Raw genomic sequence first — 15,324 nt, forward strand, 5'->3', positions numbered from 1 at the left:
CCCTTTGTCAGTGAAATGGCTCAATAAGAGTCACTTGTCAATTATAGCAGAGCTAGTGTGCTCAGGAAAGGGAGTTTAATGTGTTCTGAAAGTGGATGCCCACTATCTCAGACCTGGCCAGGAAAGCAGACTTGCTGAATCTCACACAACACAGCCTTATGCTGGAAGGAAGTTGCAATAGAAAAATAGTGGATATGGTTCAAGATGGAAGGATTTTTCCCCCCAATTCCCTTCCTTAAGGCCTTTGTTGTGGTAGCATGCAATATTTCAGGTCTCCAACAATACTGTAGTAATACAGAAAAAGACTGCAACTAAAGTGGTCAAACAAACAGATAAGGATCTAATGAGACTAAAAATTTGTCTACAGCATATAAGCAATTGGATCAAATTCAATGTCATCTGTTTATTGAAGATGTAAATAATATACAGATAACACAGTAAGAGCCTAAGAGCACAAATGTGGTATCATTCACTGTCACCAGAGGAAGTTTAAATCAGCAAGAAAGAAAAAACTCTGAATGTCCCATCAGCACATCCTTGTTGTTCTCTTGTGTGTCCACCACTATTCTAGGTGCCTAGGATATATAGGCTTAAATGAACCAAAATGCCTGCTTCAGAGAGCACATATATCCTAGTTGTAAACTGCCTTTGGGAAAGGATGATACTCAAGTGCCCTAACACAGTTCAGTCCTCCATCTGATGGTTTGCAGTAAACTTGAAGCTGCTATCCTTTGCTACCAATAAAAGTTGTCTGCTTTGTTTGTCTGCCTGGCTCCCTTCCCTGTCCAGATGTTGGTAACATAGTGTTAATACCAAGATGTGAGGAGAAAAACCACTAACCAAAATAATGGCCAAATTAATTAAAATAAGCTTTAATGTTGTATACAGACTGTCTTTCCCTAAGGCAGGATTCTAAATGGGGAGGATAGGGTTTTTATAGTTGTTTTTTTTTTCTTAATAGGATTAGTGGGTTTCCAAATAGGGGACTTAGCATTCAAATAAGTAGGGGTCAAAGAAGCAGAATATAGGCATAGTGAGTTGATCATAACAACCTTTTGAAAAAAACAAAGGCAAGGATACCATTTTCTGGAACATGCAGTATAGAACCATTTGTAGTTAAGGTTATAGGAATGGCATGGCCCAATCCTTGAAAAACAAAACCTTAATAATAAATAAGAATGAATCTAGTTTGTCTTTATTATAAGATGGCTTTCAAGTCCATGATGGAGGCAGGCTGATTTATCAATAGGAAAGAAGTATGATGCAAAGGACACTTTATTTAGAGTAGGAAAAATATCCTCTCTTTCTGCATGTTTTTTTTTTTTTATCTCTAGTTGTTTGATCATGCTTGTCACTGATAATGGCGTTCTGTATTCTCTTTCAGGTTTCTGTTGGAGTATCTAGTGCTTACAGGGCTTCAGCATTCAATGCAGAACAGAACATGGCTGCTTCTCTTGGGCTGTTTTGTCATGTTTGACCCTTTGACTATTCTATGCCAGTGTCTTCTAGTCTATGGTCAACTATGATTAAGTCTAATAAAAAAATTAATTAATCAATACTCAACTATCCAAGACAGAGATAGCAAGAGATAAATTTTTTACTTTGCCAAAGGAAACTCCTGTTGGGGGACAGTTTTTTGACCCTAAGATTTAAATCTGGGCTGGTCTACTTGCTAAATTCGTGATCTGGAGCAAACTGTTTAAATTCCTTGAGACATAGTTTCCTCACCTGCAAATGGAGATTATAGTCTTTACTTCCTCTAGTGTGTTAATTACAAGAGGCACTACATGTAACATTCTTTACACTATCACAATAAGAACTTCAGTTGATGTGCACAGTCATCTCGGTAGAGAACTAATGTAAAGTACACGAGATCATTTTTAGCCTGGGAGCCTGTGCTCCAATAACAAGTACTGAAGTTCTTTTTTCTTTAATGTTTTCTGCATATGAGTATTTTGTATGCACACATAACTATGTACTTTGTGCATAACTACTGCCTAGAGAGGCCAGAAGAGGGCATCGGATTCTCTAGGACTGGTTTTGTGGTGGCTGGGACTGAAACCTAGGCCCTCTAGAAGAGGAGCCAGTGCTCTTAACAGCTGACCCACCTCTCCAGCCCCAAGCACCATCTTTCAAATATATGTCATCCAACAATTCCTTTAAAATATTTATACTGATACATGTCAATACATGTCAACTTGCCCGACACTCTACTGACAGAAATTTGTCAACTTTTCATTTCATTTAATATACTTTTCAATAACAACTGAGGAAGATCTGAATTTAATGGAAAAAATGGAGCAGCAAGGCAAAACAGAAGATACAGATGGAGTATTCTGCTTGTTCATTTTGGTTTTGCTCTCAGACATTTTCTGAATTGCACTAGTGTTGCAGAAACTGTTAAAAAGCTGACATTTGACTTTTAATTTATTCTCTAACAACACTAATGAGATAAGTGTCATCATCTCCATTTTACAGATGAAGAACTGAGGCATACATGTACCAAAGCCAACACTGAGATTTGAAGTTGGGCAGCAAGTCTCCCCCAAGACACACTATGCTAATAATATTAACACATCTCAGGAGAATCAAATTCTTAGCAAGCTGAGCCACAGAAGTAATCATAGCCTTGGCCATTTGCTGCGAGACCAAGAAAAGGAGAGTAGCACCTGAGATACTCTTTAGAGCTTTAAGAATTTTAGCCTTGTGTGAGCATCCTGAGAGAAAAATTATTTCCAGTAGAAAATGAGTTATATAGTAAGATTATATTTTATGCTCTCTATCAGGTGTTCATTCTATGGTTCATGGCCCATTATCTAGGAGAGGTGTTTGCATATTTTCAGGCAGAACATTCTATTGTCATTGTTATTTCAGTTATCAGCCCTAATTTTCATTGTTTTCAACCTCAGTGCCCATTCAAGGAGAAATGTAACATTAAACAAACAAACAAACAAACAAGAAAACCCTCATCTGATCTGATTGAGACATTTTTTCATGAAGTAAAAATGTAGGTTGTTCTTTGCAATTTCAAATATTTTATGGTGTGGCTTATATAGTGTTTTGATCTTTCTCCATGAGCTAAAACTACTGAAAGTGTGAATTCTAATGGAATGCAGAGGTCCATGCTCAGAATGTTTGCATCTTTGATTTTGTTTGTGGAGGAAAAGGAGCAATTACATGAATGGATGTGTAATATCATTCCTAAAATCGTAGCCTTTCCCTAAAAAATCCTGACTTAGTATCACTAAACTGTCTTCTACAAACAAGTTATAATAAGTTTAATAGATCTAATAGGACCCTTGGTAGAGAAGAAAAGACAGAAGGAGGAAGAACAACTACACAGTGAAGCTCAAACCCTGTCTCACATTGTAATTCTTTCCCTAGTATCTTCTTGGATTGTCTTATAAATGTCTTACATACCTAATACCCTGACCTCCAAACAATCTTCTTTGAGAACCCAAACAAAAACAATGTCTTTAGGCAGCTAATTTAATTCAGTTTTGTTATCTTAAAGAAAGAGATAATCCTTCCCTCAAAGAGTCATTGTGGTAACATATAAAGGGTTCTTGGCCTGGAATTCAGTACTAACATGTTTGTTAGAAATCGTATCTTTTAGGCTGGAGAGCATAGGCTGTTCCTCCCAAGGACATATGTTCAGTTTTGTTTGTTTCTTTGTTTTGAGCCAAACTAACCTACTCAGTGTGCTGTAGACCAATGATAGACTTGTTTTGGTTTTGCTTTTTTTTCCTGGAATTGTTTTGTTTTGTTTTGAGACATGGTCTTTCTTCATAGCTCTAGCTGTCATGGAACTTACTATGCTATGTAGATGCAGCTGTCTTCAAACTCTGCCTGCCTCTGCCTCCTGAGTGAGTGCTGGGATTGAAGGCAATTGACAGGATCCTCAGCAAAAGAGTTTGTTTCAAAAGGCAAGATGACCTTTAATGTCAGTGCTAAGGAGGCAAAGACAAGCAGATCTCTGTGAGTTCCAGGCCAGACAAAAAGTAGAGAGTGAGACCCTGTCTCAAAATATAGGTAGATGACTGGTGAGGAATGACTCCTTAGCTTAGCTAATATACACATGACCCTGAGCGCGCTCTCTCTCTCTCACACACACACAAAAGCACACACCACACACAGACACACACACACACACACACGTATACTCAGTCCCCAAGTTCTTCTATGTTTTTTTTTTTCTTCACATCTATGCAGTACATGCTCCAGGCACCATTCTGAGTAAAAAAAAAAAAAAAATGTAGTAGTAAACCAAATATACATGCACTCAAACATGGCAGAATTTCTATCCCCATGGGGACAGCAGAATATAGAAACAAAAAGACAATGGCATATCATAATCGGTGCTGGGATGAAATTAAAATAAGATCTTGAGGGTGGTGATTTTTTTTTTAACTGAAGTGTTCTCAGGGTCCATCGGATTCTCTAGGACTGGTGTCACAAATGGCTATGAGCAACCATGTGCTGGTGAATTCCAGAAGAAGTACATTCCAGTGAAACTGGAGAGTAATCAGTAGGAGCATAGTAAAACATGAGTCTAGAAAAGTCAGCAAGGACAAAGCTACATGTAGTTCTGCAGAGCCAGAACTTGGGATTTTACTCTGAACACGATGGGAAACCCTTGGGGAAGGTGGTATTTTTCATACGTTCATTTTTCTTTATTTTAGATGGCCAATGAAATGAAGAACAGAAGCCGTTGGGATTCTTAGTGCAATATTCTTCCGACTCAGATTCATGTTCTCTAGACCTAAATGTCCTTGGCTTCTTGATTTTATTTTCCCTTTCGTGATTGGCTGTGGTCTCCTTCCTAAATCTTAAAACAATTGTTGCCTGTTCTGTGCATTCAACTCCTTTGGCATTTGGCCAACCAGCTTCAGCAGTCTCCTATTTCTATGAGTATTGCTCCTATTACAGCTATTAAACAAGATTCATTACCCATGAACTTGCTCAGCAAGCATTTAAGCTTGGCCATGAAAGCAAAGTAAGGGCATAAGAGAATGAAAAATAGTATCTCTGATTAGAAAGTTTAACTTCACTGACTTCTAGGAATCTTTAAAATCAGGATTTTTTTTTTCAATTAACTAATAGAAAATGTCACCAGTTTATGGAAATAATTACGTTATATTCTCTTTCTCATCCAGATCATTGTGAACTCAGGCAGAAGCTGCAACAGCAGACTGCAATTGCTTCACCAAGTTGATTTTCATTTGTTTGTTTCTCAAACTTCAGGTTCAGTACCTTCACATTGAAGGTAGATCTGTTTTCCTAGCCAAGGCTTGGAAGACAAATTTAGTTTCTTTGGAAGTTACAAAATGGGGTTGTTTAGGCTGCTTTTCAGTATCAACACTCAATGTCTGAGAATTTACCTCTGTTACATAAGGATCAAAACAGGCATCATGAGCTCTTCTAGATCTATGCTACCATTGCAGTATTGATGGAGGCAAAAAACAAAACAAAACAAAACAAAAAAAAACAAAACAGTTTAACAGTTTGATATGCATGATTCCAGACATGTATGTGCAAAAGGAAATGTGTGACTAGATAGTCACTTGTTTGGATTCATCCATAGCTTAAATTTGGTGTCCTCTGAAAATGTACTGTTTCAAAGGCAGAATGATTATTTCTGTTCACTTATTAAAGGATGACTAACTTGCTTTTGGCTGCTCTACAAATGAATCACAGTAACAGTCCCCTACTTTGGACTTCTGGTGTTCTGATGTAATGCATGGTTATTAAAAGAATAGGAAAGCAAGTGGGTGAAAGTGAGATCATGCAAAGACAGAACGTAACACAAAGTGAGCTAGAGTAATTTATGAACTGCAGAGACCAGTTCTATCCGCTTCAAGGTGTTTTCATGTGAATGGGATCAGAATATCTTATCAGTTACTACCTGATACCTATAGTGGCAAAATATAGAACCTAATTAAGATTTGAAATTTGGAAGTTTTCAGTGCAGAAGCCATTTCATATGGAGAGTAAAAAAGCCAACCTATTCCTTGAAAGTATTTCTAAGCAAATTAGATTTAGTGTTGTTTGGAAGGTAATATTTGAGGGCAAAGAAAACAAACTAACAATCGTCTGTCTTCCTGTCTCTCTGTCTCTCTCTCTGTCTCTCTCTCTCTGTCTCTCTCTCTGTCTTTCTCTCTCTCTCTCAATGAGTACTGCTTATTCTGAAATAGCAGCAGAAAGTGGGGTGGGGACATGACACAAGGAAAAGAAGGCAGCTAAAAAAAAAAAATAGGATACTGTGCCAAATCCCACCGAGTGCAACTTGAATTCACCCTGCCTGAGACCAGAGAATACATTTATCCTTCAAGTAGTTTCTCAGAGTTGAGATGCTGGGTCACTGCTTGAAGGTGTTCCCAAAGCATGTTAAGGACTGTGCATGAGCAGAGTCAGCATCTTAACCACCACCCCCTTGTAGCAAAACAACAACAACAGCAATAATAATAATAAATAATAAAGGAGCTAAAATATATTGCATCAGACTCATACTGCACAGGTATTTTTCCTATGTTAATCAGTAGTCTGGAGAAGACAGTTCCTTCTTTCCATATCCCTTCTCTACCCTCCTCTACTAGGTGCCCCTGCTGTCTTCTGAGGAAGATGCAAGTGTGCCAAGGAAAGGAAAGGAAATTAGACACTGGCCTGTGGTGACCATCCTGGCTTTGTCCCAGACTCTAACAGAAGGGGATTAGAAAGGCCAGTGCTTCAACAAAATGAAAACTCACTCAGAGAAGAGAATCGTTTAAATATATCCATTTTCTCTGCCCTGTTTTCTTTCTGTTTTTTCTACTTTTAGATCTGTCATTACCTTAAAAGAAACTTCAATGTCTTGGAAAGCATGTCTCAAGTAGCTCTAATAAATTTCAAATTGTCATTTATTTTGTTAACTTTTTTTCACCTAGTATCTGAGTGTACAGTTTACAGATGTCATTTATCTTAGAATAATGTGACATTACAAATACAATGGTGGTTCTTAAGAATTTGCAACAGGTTCTCTGCATATATGTGATGGCTGTTAGCTTGGTGGTTTTGTGAGACTCCTAACAGTGGGAGCAGGTGTATCTCTGGCTCTTTTGTCTGCTTTTGGGACTCTTCCTCCTGTTGGATTGCCTTGTCCAAACTCCAGAGGAGGGCTTTTGTCTTGTCTTATTGTTTCTTATTTTGTCCTGTTTGGCTGCTGTGTCTTGGAGACCTGCTCTTTTCTGAAGAGGAAATGGAAGTGGGATGTATCTGGGGAGAGGGTCGGTGAGAGGACTGGGAGGAATGGAGGGAGGGAAACTCTGGTCAAGATGTATTGTATGAGAGATGAATCTACCTTTAGTAATGATAAGAATAAGAATAAAAGAATCAGCTAGCCCAACATCGCTAGCCCAACATCCTTTTTTTTTTTTTTCTGAAACTATGAGATCTGAAATTTTGGATGTAAAGCACTGGAGTAACTGCCCTCTAATGTCCAGGCTTCCTAATTTGTGTTGGTCTTAAACTGTGCTCTGCTATGATGTTAGGCCTGATTTAGAGTCTTGCATCTGCTCTTCACTTTGAAAGTCATCTTAGGTGATTCGTTGAAGCTCATGCCTCAGTTGCTTCAACTGTAAAATGAGGATAATAACTTAAGCGTTCTCATAGTCTTTATCATGAATACGTTTTTAAATGCATTGAAAATGTTTAGCACACTAGTCGCTAGTACTATATCATTCTTAACATGAAGAGTGAAAAGAGCAAAGAAGCTGAAAAAATTAAATGATATGTTCAGAGTCTTGGAATGAACTTCAATTTATCATTCAATTCTGATGTTTTTGGAAGCAAATTTATAATAATCAAGATACCGTGGTCAAGATTAATATAGGTTTGGGCTTTTTTAGTACAAAGAACTTGGTGTTGTTTTATTGTTTGAATCTTCTCATTGTTTTGAATGTTATATTCCTTGTGATTTTGCATGCATGAATACATGCACACTAAATTCAGAAAAATTATCATTATTACAAACAACACAATAGATGAGTACTTATTGAGTATGTGCTAGCTCTATGTATACATAATTGTACAAACACAGATTTTCCATTGACCCATATGACAGATTCAGAGTACATTAAAGGTCAGGGCTACTAATTGTTTTCTCTTCCTTTTCTTTTCTGAAATCATCTTAAGTAATTTATTACCACGTTCATTTTGGTTGCTGTTGTATATATTGTAGAAGGGCTGAGGCATAACTTCCATCTCTTTGGCTTTTTCTTTGGCATTTCTTTTTTCTTCTTCACAAAATCCTACAAATATATGTTGTGCCACAAGTTAGAATGTAAGGGTTCTCCTTCTCTCACTGGGGCTATTTCAGGAAAGTAAATCAGGTTATTCTAAAACCAACTATGTATGTAGAATATAAATATAAGTATGTATATATGTATATACATGTATACTTATGTACTATTTATATAGTGTATATACTTATATAGTATAGACATAGGTATATGTGTGTATGCATATACATATGTATGTAGTATATAAGCATTGTAAGTATACAAGCTGTCTAAGTGTGCAAGGTGTCTGACCACGACTATGTAAGCATCCAAGAGTGAAACGTGACCTTGATAAGAGCTGAGCTGTTTCAAAAGTCACAAAAAAACCTCAACCTTCAGTTTCCATTCCATCTTCTCACCTCTTATTCTACATCACAACCCCACAGACTTTCCCTGTCAGGCGGGTGTCCTCAGGCACCACCCAGCTGCTCTGCCTTTCATTCTGTGTCAGTCTACCACTCAGAAACAAGAATGACACAGGTGCTACCCACCAGGCCATCAGAAATTCAAGCATCTCTACCATTGAGTAAAGAAATCTTTCATCTCAAACTTCAGTGAGGTCTTTCCCATTTTCTAAGTCTCTCAGCAACTGTCTGATAGTACAGGGGTTAATATGGTGTCCAGAGGTCTTAGTAGTAGATCTTCAAAGTTGGCAGATCTCTAAATAGTTTATACCTCCCCAGCCAACAGTGTATGGTCATTATAGAGAATGGATGGAAAAATAACCCCTGCTCTAACTGGGTTCAGCCCTGTGGCTTAATATCATCTTTTCTGGCAATCTTTTAATCTTGACATATTTACTAATCTAAGGGAATTTTATTTCACTGTTTATGGGAGCAAGCAATGCACTAATTATTACATATATACATACTTTCAATATCGATCCTTCTCTAGGCTATTCTGACTCTTTCAACCTAAATTCTCTAACTCTTATCAAAATTCTCTCTTCCTTATATTCTTTATTTATATTTTTCTTCTTCCAAAATAACCTCTTAAATTTAGGAGCTTTTGATGATTAGAAATGATCCTAATCAAGACTTGCTGGCCTGTGCTTAGACAAGAGTGAACAGAAAGATACTTTCAGAGCCTAAAACCACTTAAAGATATTTTTCTAGCCATTAATTTCAAAGCACTGATACAAAAATTTAGCACATCATTCAAGCTATAAAAAAAGTAGCCTACTAGGAATATCTGGAAGACTATCTATATGTGAAATAAATGAAACTATTTTAGCCAGATATAATACAGCAACATATTTTCTGAACCTAAGGGTTGGTGTTCATGAAGAGATACGAGGGAAGGGGACACTGGGAATTAGGATGAATAACTCCATCTCTTGGCTAAGTAAAGCAATTTAACAGCTGGTGCTTCTCAGACATTTTCAGAAAAGCATACTATCCCACTCACTCAGACACACACACACACAGCAAATATCTTAACCAATAACTCATTTAGAACAGATTGAGAGAAGATATAACAGGGTCATGCAAACACTCATGGAAAAGTCCATCCTTTGCTAGTCACAGGCATGGATACACTTGTTTAATTAACACACCAACACATGTCTTGCACTGACCTAATTTTGCAGAGTGGCCACGTTTACACAGATAAGACAAAGCTTCCAGGACAATAACTGGTTATGGAGTTGAAACAGTTAAATTAGGGGTCAATGTATCTAGAGTTGAAATTATGCCATTTTAAGATGTCAATTAACACTATCTGCAAAGCTTCCATGAGCCTTGGTATTTTCGTTATAAACAGAATTACTAAGGAGAGGTAAAGTGCAATATCCAGGCACATGGTAGTGATTCATTTAAATTCCTTAATCCCTTTACAAACATACTATTTATTTTCTCACTTAAGATATTAGATTCTATAAACACAAGTGAATTTTAGCAGGGTCATAAAAGCACAAATTCAGAAATCAGCTGCTGGCAGGAACCCTTGTTGGAGTTCTGGCACCTAGAGATATACATGATAAGAACCTAAGAACACAGGCCCTGTTCAATTTGCTAGGTATAACCCCATTCTGCCTTTTATAATTCATGTGATCTTGGACAAATGATTTCTTTTCTCTGCCTTAGTTACCTCACCTGAAAGACAAGGCTAGTGTTCATACCTACGTTAGGATCTGTTATAAGTTCTAAATCAGCTAATCTGTGCTAACGGTTAGACCTGTGCTTGAAATGTAGTAGGTGTTATCCTCTCGTGTGCGCTTTGATGGTAAGTGTAAAGCATCTTGACACAGCTACAATCTGACACTAGTCAATGTGGGTAGAATAATTCTTGTAGCACTGGTGTTAGAAACCAGGGTCTTGCACATAGTAGGCAAGTACTCTCTCACAGCACACTCCTGTCCTTGAAGTATATCGAAGTCCTGTTGTTCTCCTTTTGTACAATTTAATATTTCATGAGCTAGACTCTTACCATTTGTTGCCTTTCCCACCTATGCAGACAAAGAACAGAAGACAAACAGCTATTGTCTTAGTTAGGACTTACTATTGCTGTGGTGAAATGCCATAACTAAAACAACTTGGAAAAAGTGTTTATTTAGTCCTTTGACATTACTGTTGGTCATGGAAGGAAGTCAGGACAATAACTCAGGTAGGGCTGAAATCTTGAGACAGGAGCTGGTGCAGAGGCCATAGAGAAGTGCTGCTTCCTGGCTTGCTCCACATGGCTTGCTCAGCCTGCTTCCTTATAGAACCCAGAACCACCAGCCCAGGTATGGCACCACCCACAATGGGTTGAGCCCTCCTACATCTATCATTAATTAAGAAAGTTCCCTGCAGGCTTGCCTACACCCTGATATCATTCTTTCAGTTGAGGTCTCCTCCTTTTTGATAATCCTCCTTTGTGTCAAATTGACATAAAACTACTCAGCATGGTTATCAAGGTAAACTTCTTGGCTTTTATAATAGAGAGTAGTTGGATAAGATTATTAAGCTGTGCTGCAAATTGGCAGTAAGGGACTAACTTCAAAAGACCTTTTTATACAGAACTGTACCTCCATTGACTTCATTTACATCACACCTCCACGAAAAATTATAAACAAGAGACCTATATAAGATTTGCTAATATTATAGACCATTTTGATCATAAATAGAGCAATATTCGTACTTGAATGCTACACTTCTCAAATGTTAGCAGCATTAGAATCTTCCAGCAGTTCTAAATAGGTTATACTCCAGAGAATCTGATTGCTCAAGGATGGACTGGGACCCAAGAATTTGTATTTCTGACAAGCTGTTGGATTTATACTGCTAGACTGGGCACCACATACTGTGAAAACTACTGACCCAATGTATGTCTTGCATACCTACTACATATTTGAGGTCTATGGGCAAAACATTTTATATTATTTAAACTTTCTGTTTTATAGATGGAATTAATGACTTTCCCTTTCCTAAAAAGAAGAAATAGTTAAATCTCAAGAGCATATATTACCTATCGGTCCTTCGATTTCCCCCCTTCTTCCATGAGACTCTTTGTGTGCTAGCCAAAGTTTGGCTGTGAGTCTCAGCATTTGCTTAAATTCCCCTCGTGGGTGGAGACTTTCAGAGGCCATCTATGATAGGGTCCAGTTCTGTCCCCTTTCTACCACTGCTTCTAGTGTTTATCTTATTTGCCATTCTGAATGAGGTTAAGCATCCTCCCTATAGTCCTCCTTGTTGTTTAGCTTCTTTAGGTCTGTAAATTTTACAATGGTTATCCTCCTATATTATACAGCTATTATCTGCTTATAAGTGAGTACATATACCATGGTTGTCTTTTGGTTCTGGGTTACCTCACTCAAGATGATCCTTTCTACATTTGCCTGCAAATTTCATGATTTTCTTGTTTTTAATAGCTGAGTAGTATTCCATTATGAAAATGACAAGAGCTGCACAAGAAGCCCAACAAAGCCAAAAAACAAAACAACAACAACAAAAAAACTGAGCCCAGGATGTCCTGCAGAGACTGATGCACCAATCAAGGACCATGCATCAGAGGACCTAGACCCCCTGCTCAGATGTAGCTGAAAGGCAGCTTAATCTCCACATCTGTTCCCCAGTAAGAGGAGCAGGGGCTGCCTCTGATATGAACTCAGTTGCCTACTCTTTGATCACTTGCCTCTGGTGATGCAACCTTGCCAGGCCACAAAGGAAGAGGATCCAAGCAGTCCTAATGAAACTTGTTAAGCTATAGGCAGATGGCAGAGGAGGGGAGCTCCCCCTTTCAGTGGAGTAGAGGAAATGGATGGGGGAAAGAGTGAGGGAGGGTGGTACTTGGAGGAGATGAGGGAAGGGACTACAATAGAGATATAAAATGAATAAATTGGAATAAAAATAAAAAGAGCTAATTTTACTTATTAATGTCTAGTTGTCCATTAAAAAAAATCTAACTCTTGTTTTTCTTCCCATAGTTGCATACTGCTGTAACCAAGATCCAGGTTCCAAGGCCTGGCTTTAATTATACATTTGCCCACATATGTGTCCTGAACAATGATAAGACTTGCATTGTGGATGACATAGTACACGTCCTAGAAGAGCTAAAGAATGCTCGGGCCACCAATCGGACCAATTTTGCTATCACATATCCGATAACTCACTTAAAGGATGGAAGGGCTGTCTATAATGGCCACCAACTTGGAGGTGTCACTGTACACAGCAAGGACCGGGTGAAATCTGCGGAGGCCATTCAGCTCACCTATTATCTACAGTCAATCAACAGTCTCAATGACATGGTAGCTGAGAGGTGGGAGTCCAGTTTCTGCGACACTGTCAAACTATTCCAGAAATCCAACAGCAAAGTCAAAATATTCCCGTACACATCCGCATCACTGAGGGAAGATTTCCAGAAGACCAGCCGTGTATCAGAACGTTACCTGGTCACCAGTCTGATCCTGGTAGTCACCATGGCCATCCTCTGCTGCTCTATGCAGGACTGTGTCCGCAGCAAACCCTGGCTAGGCCTACTCGGGTTGGTGACCATAAGCCTAGCCACTCTCACTGCAGCTGGAATCATCAATCTTACTGGTGGGAAATATAATTCCACCTTCCTGGGACTCCCTTTTGTTATGCTAGGTAATTACTGCCTTTCATTTCCCTTGTTTTTGTTGTTTGTTTGTTTGTTTGTTTGTTTCCTATTAATGATAGTAATTAGTTTTCTCAAAGAGCCATTTAACAATTTTGTTTCAGTTATAGTATATTCCCTTTGCTGAGAATGCCTGGAACCAGTTCTGTCAAGTAGTGGTCATAGGTCGGAAAGACAAAGAGTTTGGCTCCAGACATGTTTCTAGATTTAGTAGCTCAGTAGTATTTGCCAGATACCAGTGTTGACTGAATGTATTAGGGTGTTTCCTCAAAAGCAGACCTGAGTAGGGGATGTATATGCAAGTAGTTTATTTAGAAGAACTCTAGTAGCACCAGCATGGAGTGAAGAGGTGAGACAGGAAAGCAAACAGCCCGACTATGTTAGAGTACCGCTATGGACACGAGTTGACCATTCCCCCTGAAGTTCTCTAGAATTTTGGGCAGAACATTTCTCAGAAAGGCTCTTCCTAAAGGGTGAGGAAGCTGTGTTACTTACATAGAAACCCTGTGTGGGATTCACTGAGGGCTACCCAACTTCATAGTAACTCCTCAGCACTTTGCTTCTGCATCTGTAGAAACTCCCCAGGTGACTTTGTGGTGAGAAGCCTTCAGAGAAATTTAGAATTGCAAGTGGAAGGACTAGGCTACCTTACTTGTTTTCTCCATCTATTAATGTAAAAGAGTAGATGAGTATCACACAATAGAAAGTGACAAGTAAACAGGAACTTGGGAAGTACCCTTTGAAATATCAGTAGGAAGGTTTCTTTTATATTAATCTTGGTATGAATGTTTTAGAGTGCTCATGGGGTTTGGCCAAAATTTGTTTGTTTGCTTTTCGGGGGGTGTGTGTGTCTGTTTTTTCGAGACACAGTTTCTCTGTGTATCCTTGGCTGACGTGGACTTCCTTTGTAGACCAGGGTGGCCTCAAACTCACAGAGATATATCTGCCTGCCTCTGCCTCCCCAAGTGTTGGGATTACAGATATGTGCCATTGGGCCTGGCTTCTTTCAGAGTTTTTTACTGGGGAAGAACAGCAGTAATTTCTTAATAGAGATAATGCTCTAAACAAAGTCACATTAGCATTAGCTGTTCTGCCTGCCTGCCTGTCTGCTGCTGTTGAAAATGGCATGTCTAGGATATTAAGTCCTGTGTAAACGTCGTGTGGGCCAAAGATTTGATGAGGTTAAGTTAGCTTCTTGCCCATCCCTCATTTTCTTTGGCAACTTCTCATCAATTTCTCTAGCAAATTAAAATGTCACTTGGGATAAGAGACAAGACAGTTGTGATTTTGTTGTGATTGTTGTTGTTGTCATCATCACGGTTTTATTTTATTAGTAGGCCTTATACCATGCTTTAAAATGTAAGAAAAAAAAATTTCTTAAATCTCAGCTAAATTACAGTTAAATGGTAAGCAGGGTTAGTGGAGCTACATTCTGCCCTCAGTGTTATGTGACCTATGGGAATTGAGACCTAGTCAATAAACATATACCAGCAGCTTTTGAGGAAAGCAGGGCACTGTGGAGAGACTAAGCAGTTGGAGAATATGCTAGATCAATTTAGTTGTCACTGTGGGAAACGACAGAAAAGGGAGTTGCAGTACTACCTTCTGCATCTAGTCTGTTAAGAATGCAGCACAATCTTCCCCTTTAAACTGACTGCAGGACTCTGTAGGTTGATTGTGGAAGCCAAGGCAGTTCCTCAAAGAGTGGGGAGGACTGAGTATTAGTAACTTCCTCAGAGAGTTGAGTCAAAGTTTAAATTAAGATGTGTTGCTCATGATTAGTCACATGCTTGAGTGCTTGGATTTTTTTAACTTTTCATTTTAAAAATAGTGTTTCTGTTGTTGCTTTTGCAAGTGGAAGATAAACAAGAATAAGAAATTGGTTTGGAACTGAAGGGAGATAGGGAAGTTCTTAAGATAAGACAAAAAGGGA

General features: G+C 38.5%; 1 protein-coding gene across 1 annotated transcript in view; it reads left to right on the forward strand.

The window, feature by feature from the left end:
• Window positions 1–15,324, forward strand: part of Ptchd1 (patched domain containing 1) — a 76,472-nt gene that overhangs the window by 44,120 nt on the left and 17,028 nt on the right. Inside the window, exon 2 of the mRNA XM_060374371.1 lies at window positions 12,721–13,381. Coding sequence (XP_060230354.1) covers window positions 12,721–13,381 — 661 coding nt within the window. The remainder of the gene's footprint in view (window positions 1–12,720; window positions 13,382–15,324) is intronic.

The sequence above is a fragment of the Meriones unguiculatus genome, chromosome X (assembly GCF_030254825.1).
Source record: "Meriones unguiculatus strain TT.TT164.6M chromosome X, Bangor_MerUng_6.1, whole genome shotgun sequence".
Lineage (NCBI taxonomy): Eukaryota > Metazoa > Chordata > Mammalia > Rodentia > Muridae > Meriones > Meriones unguiculatus.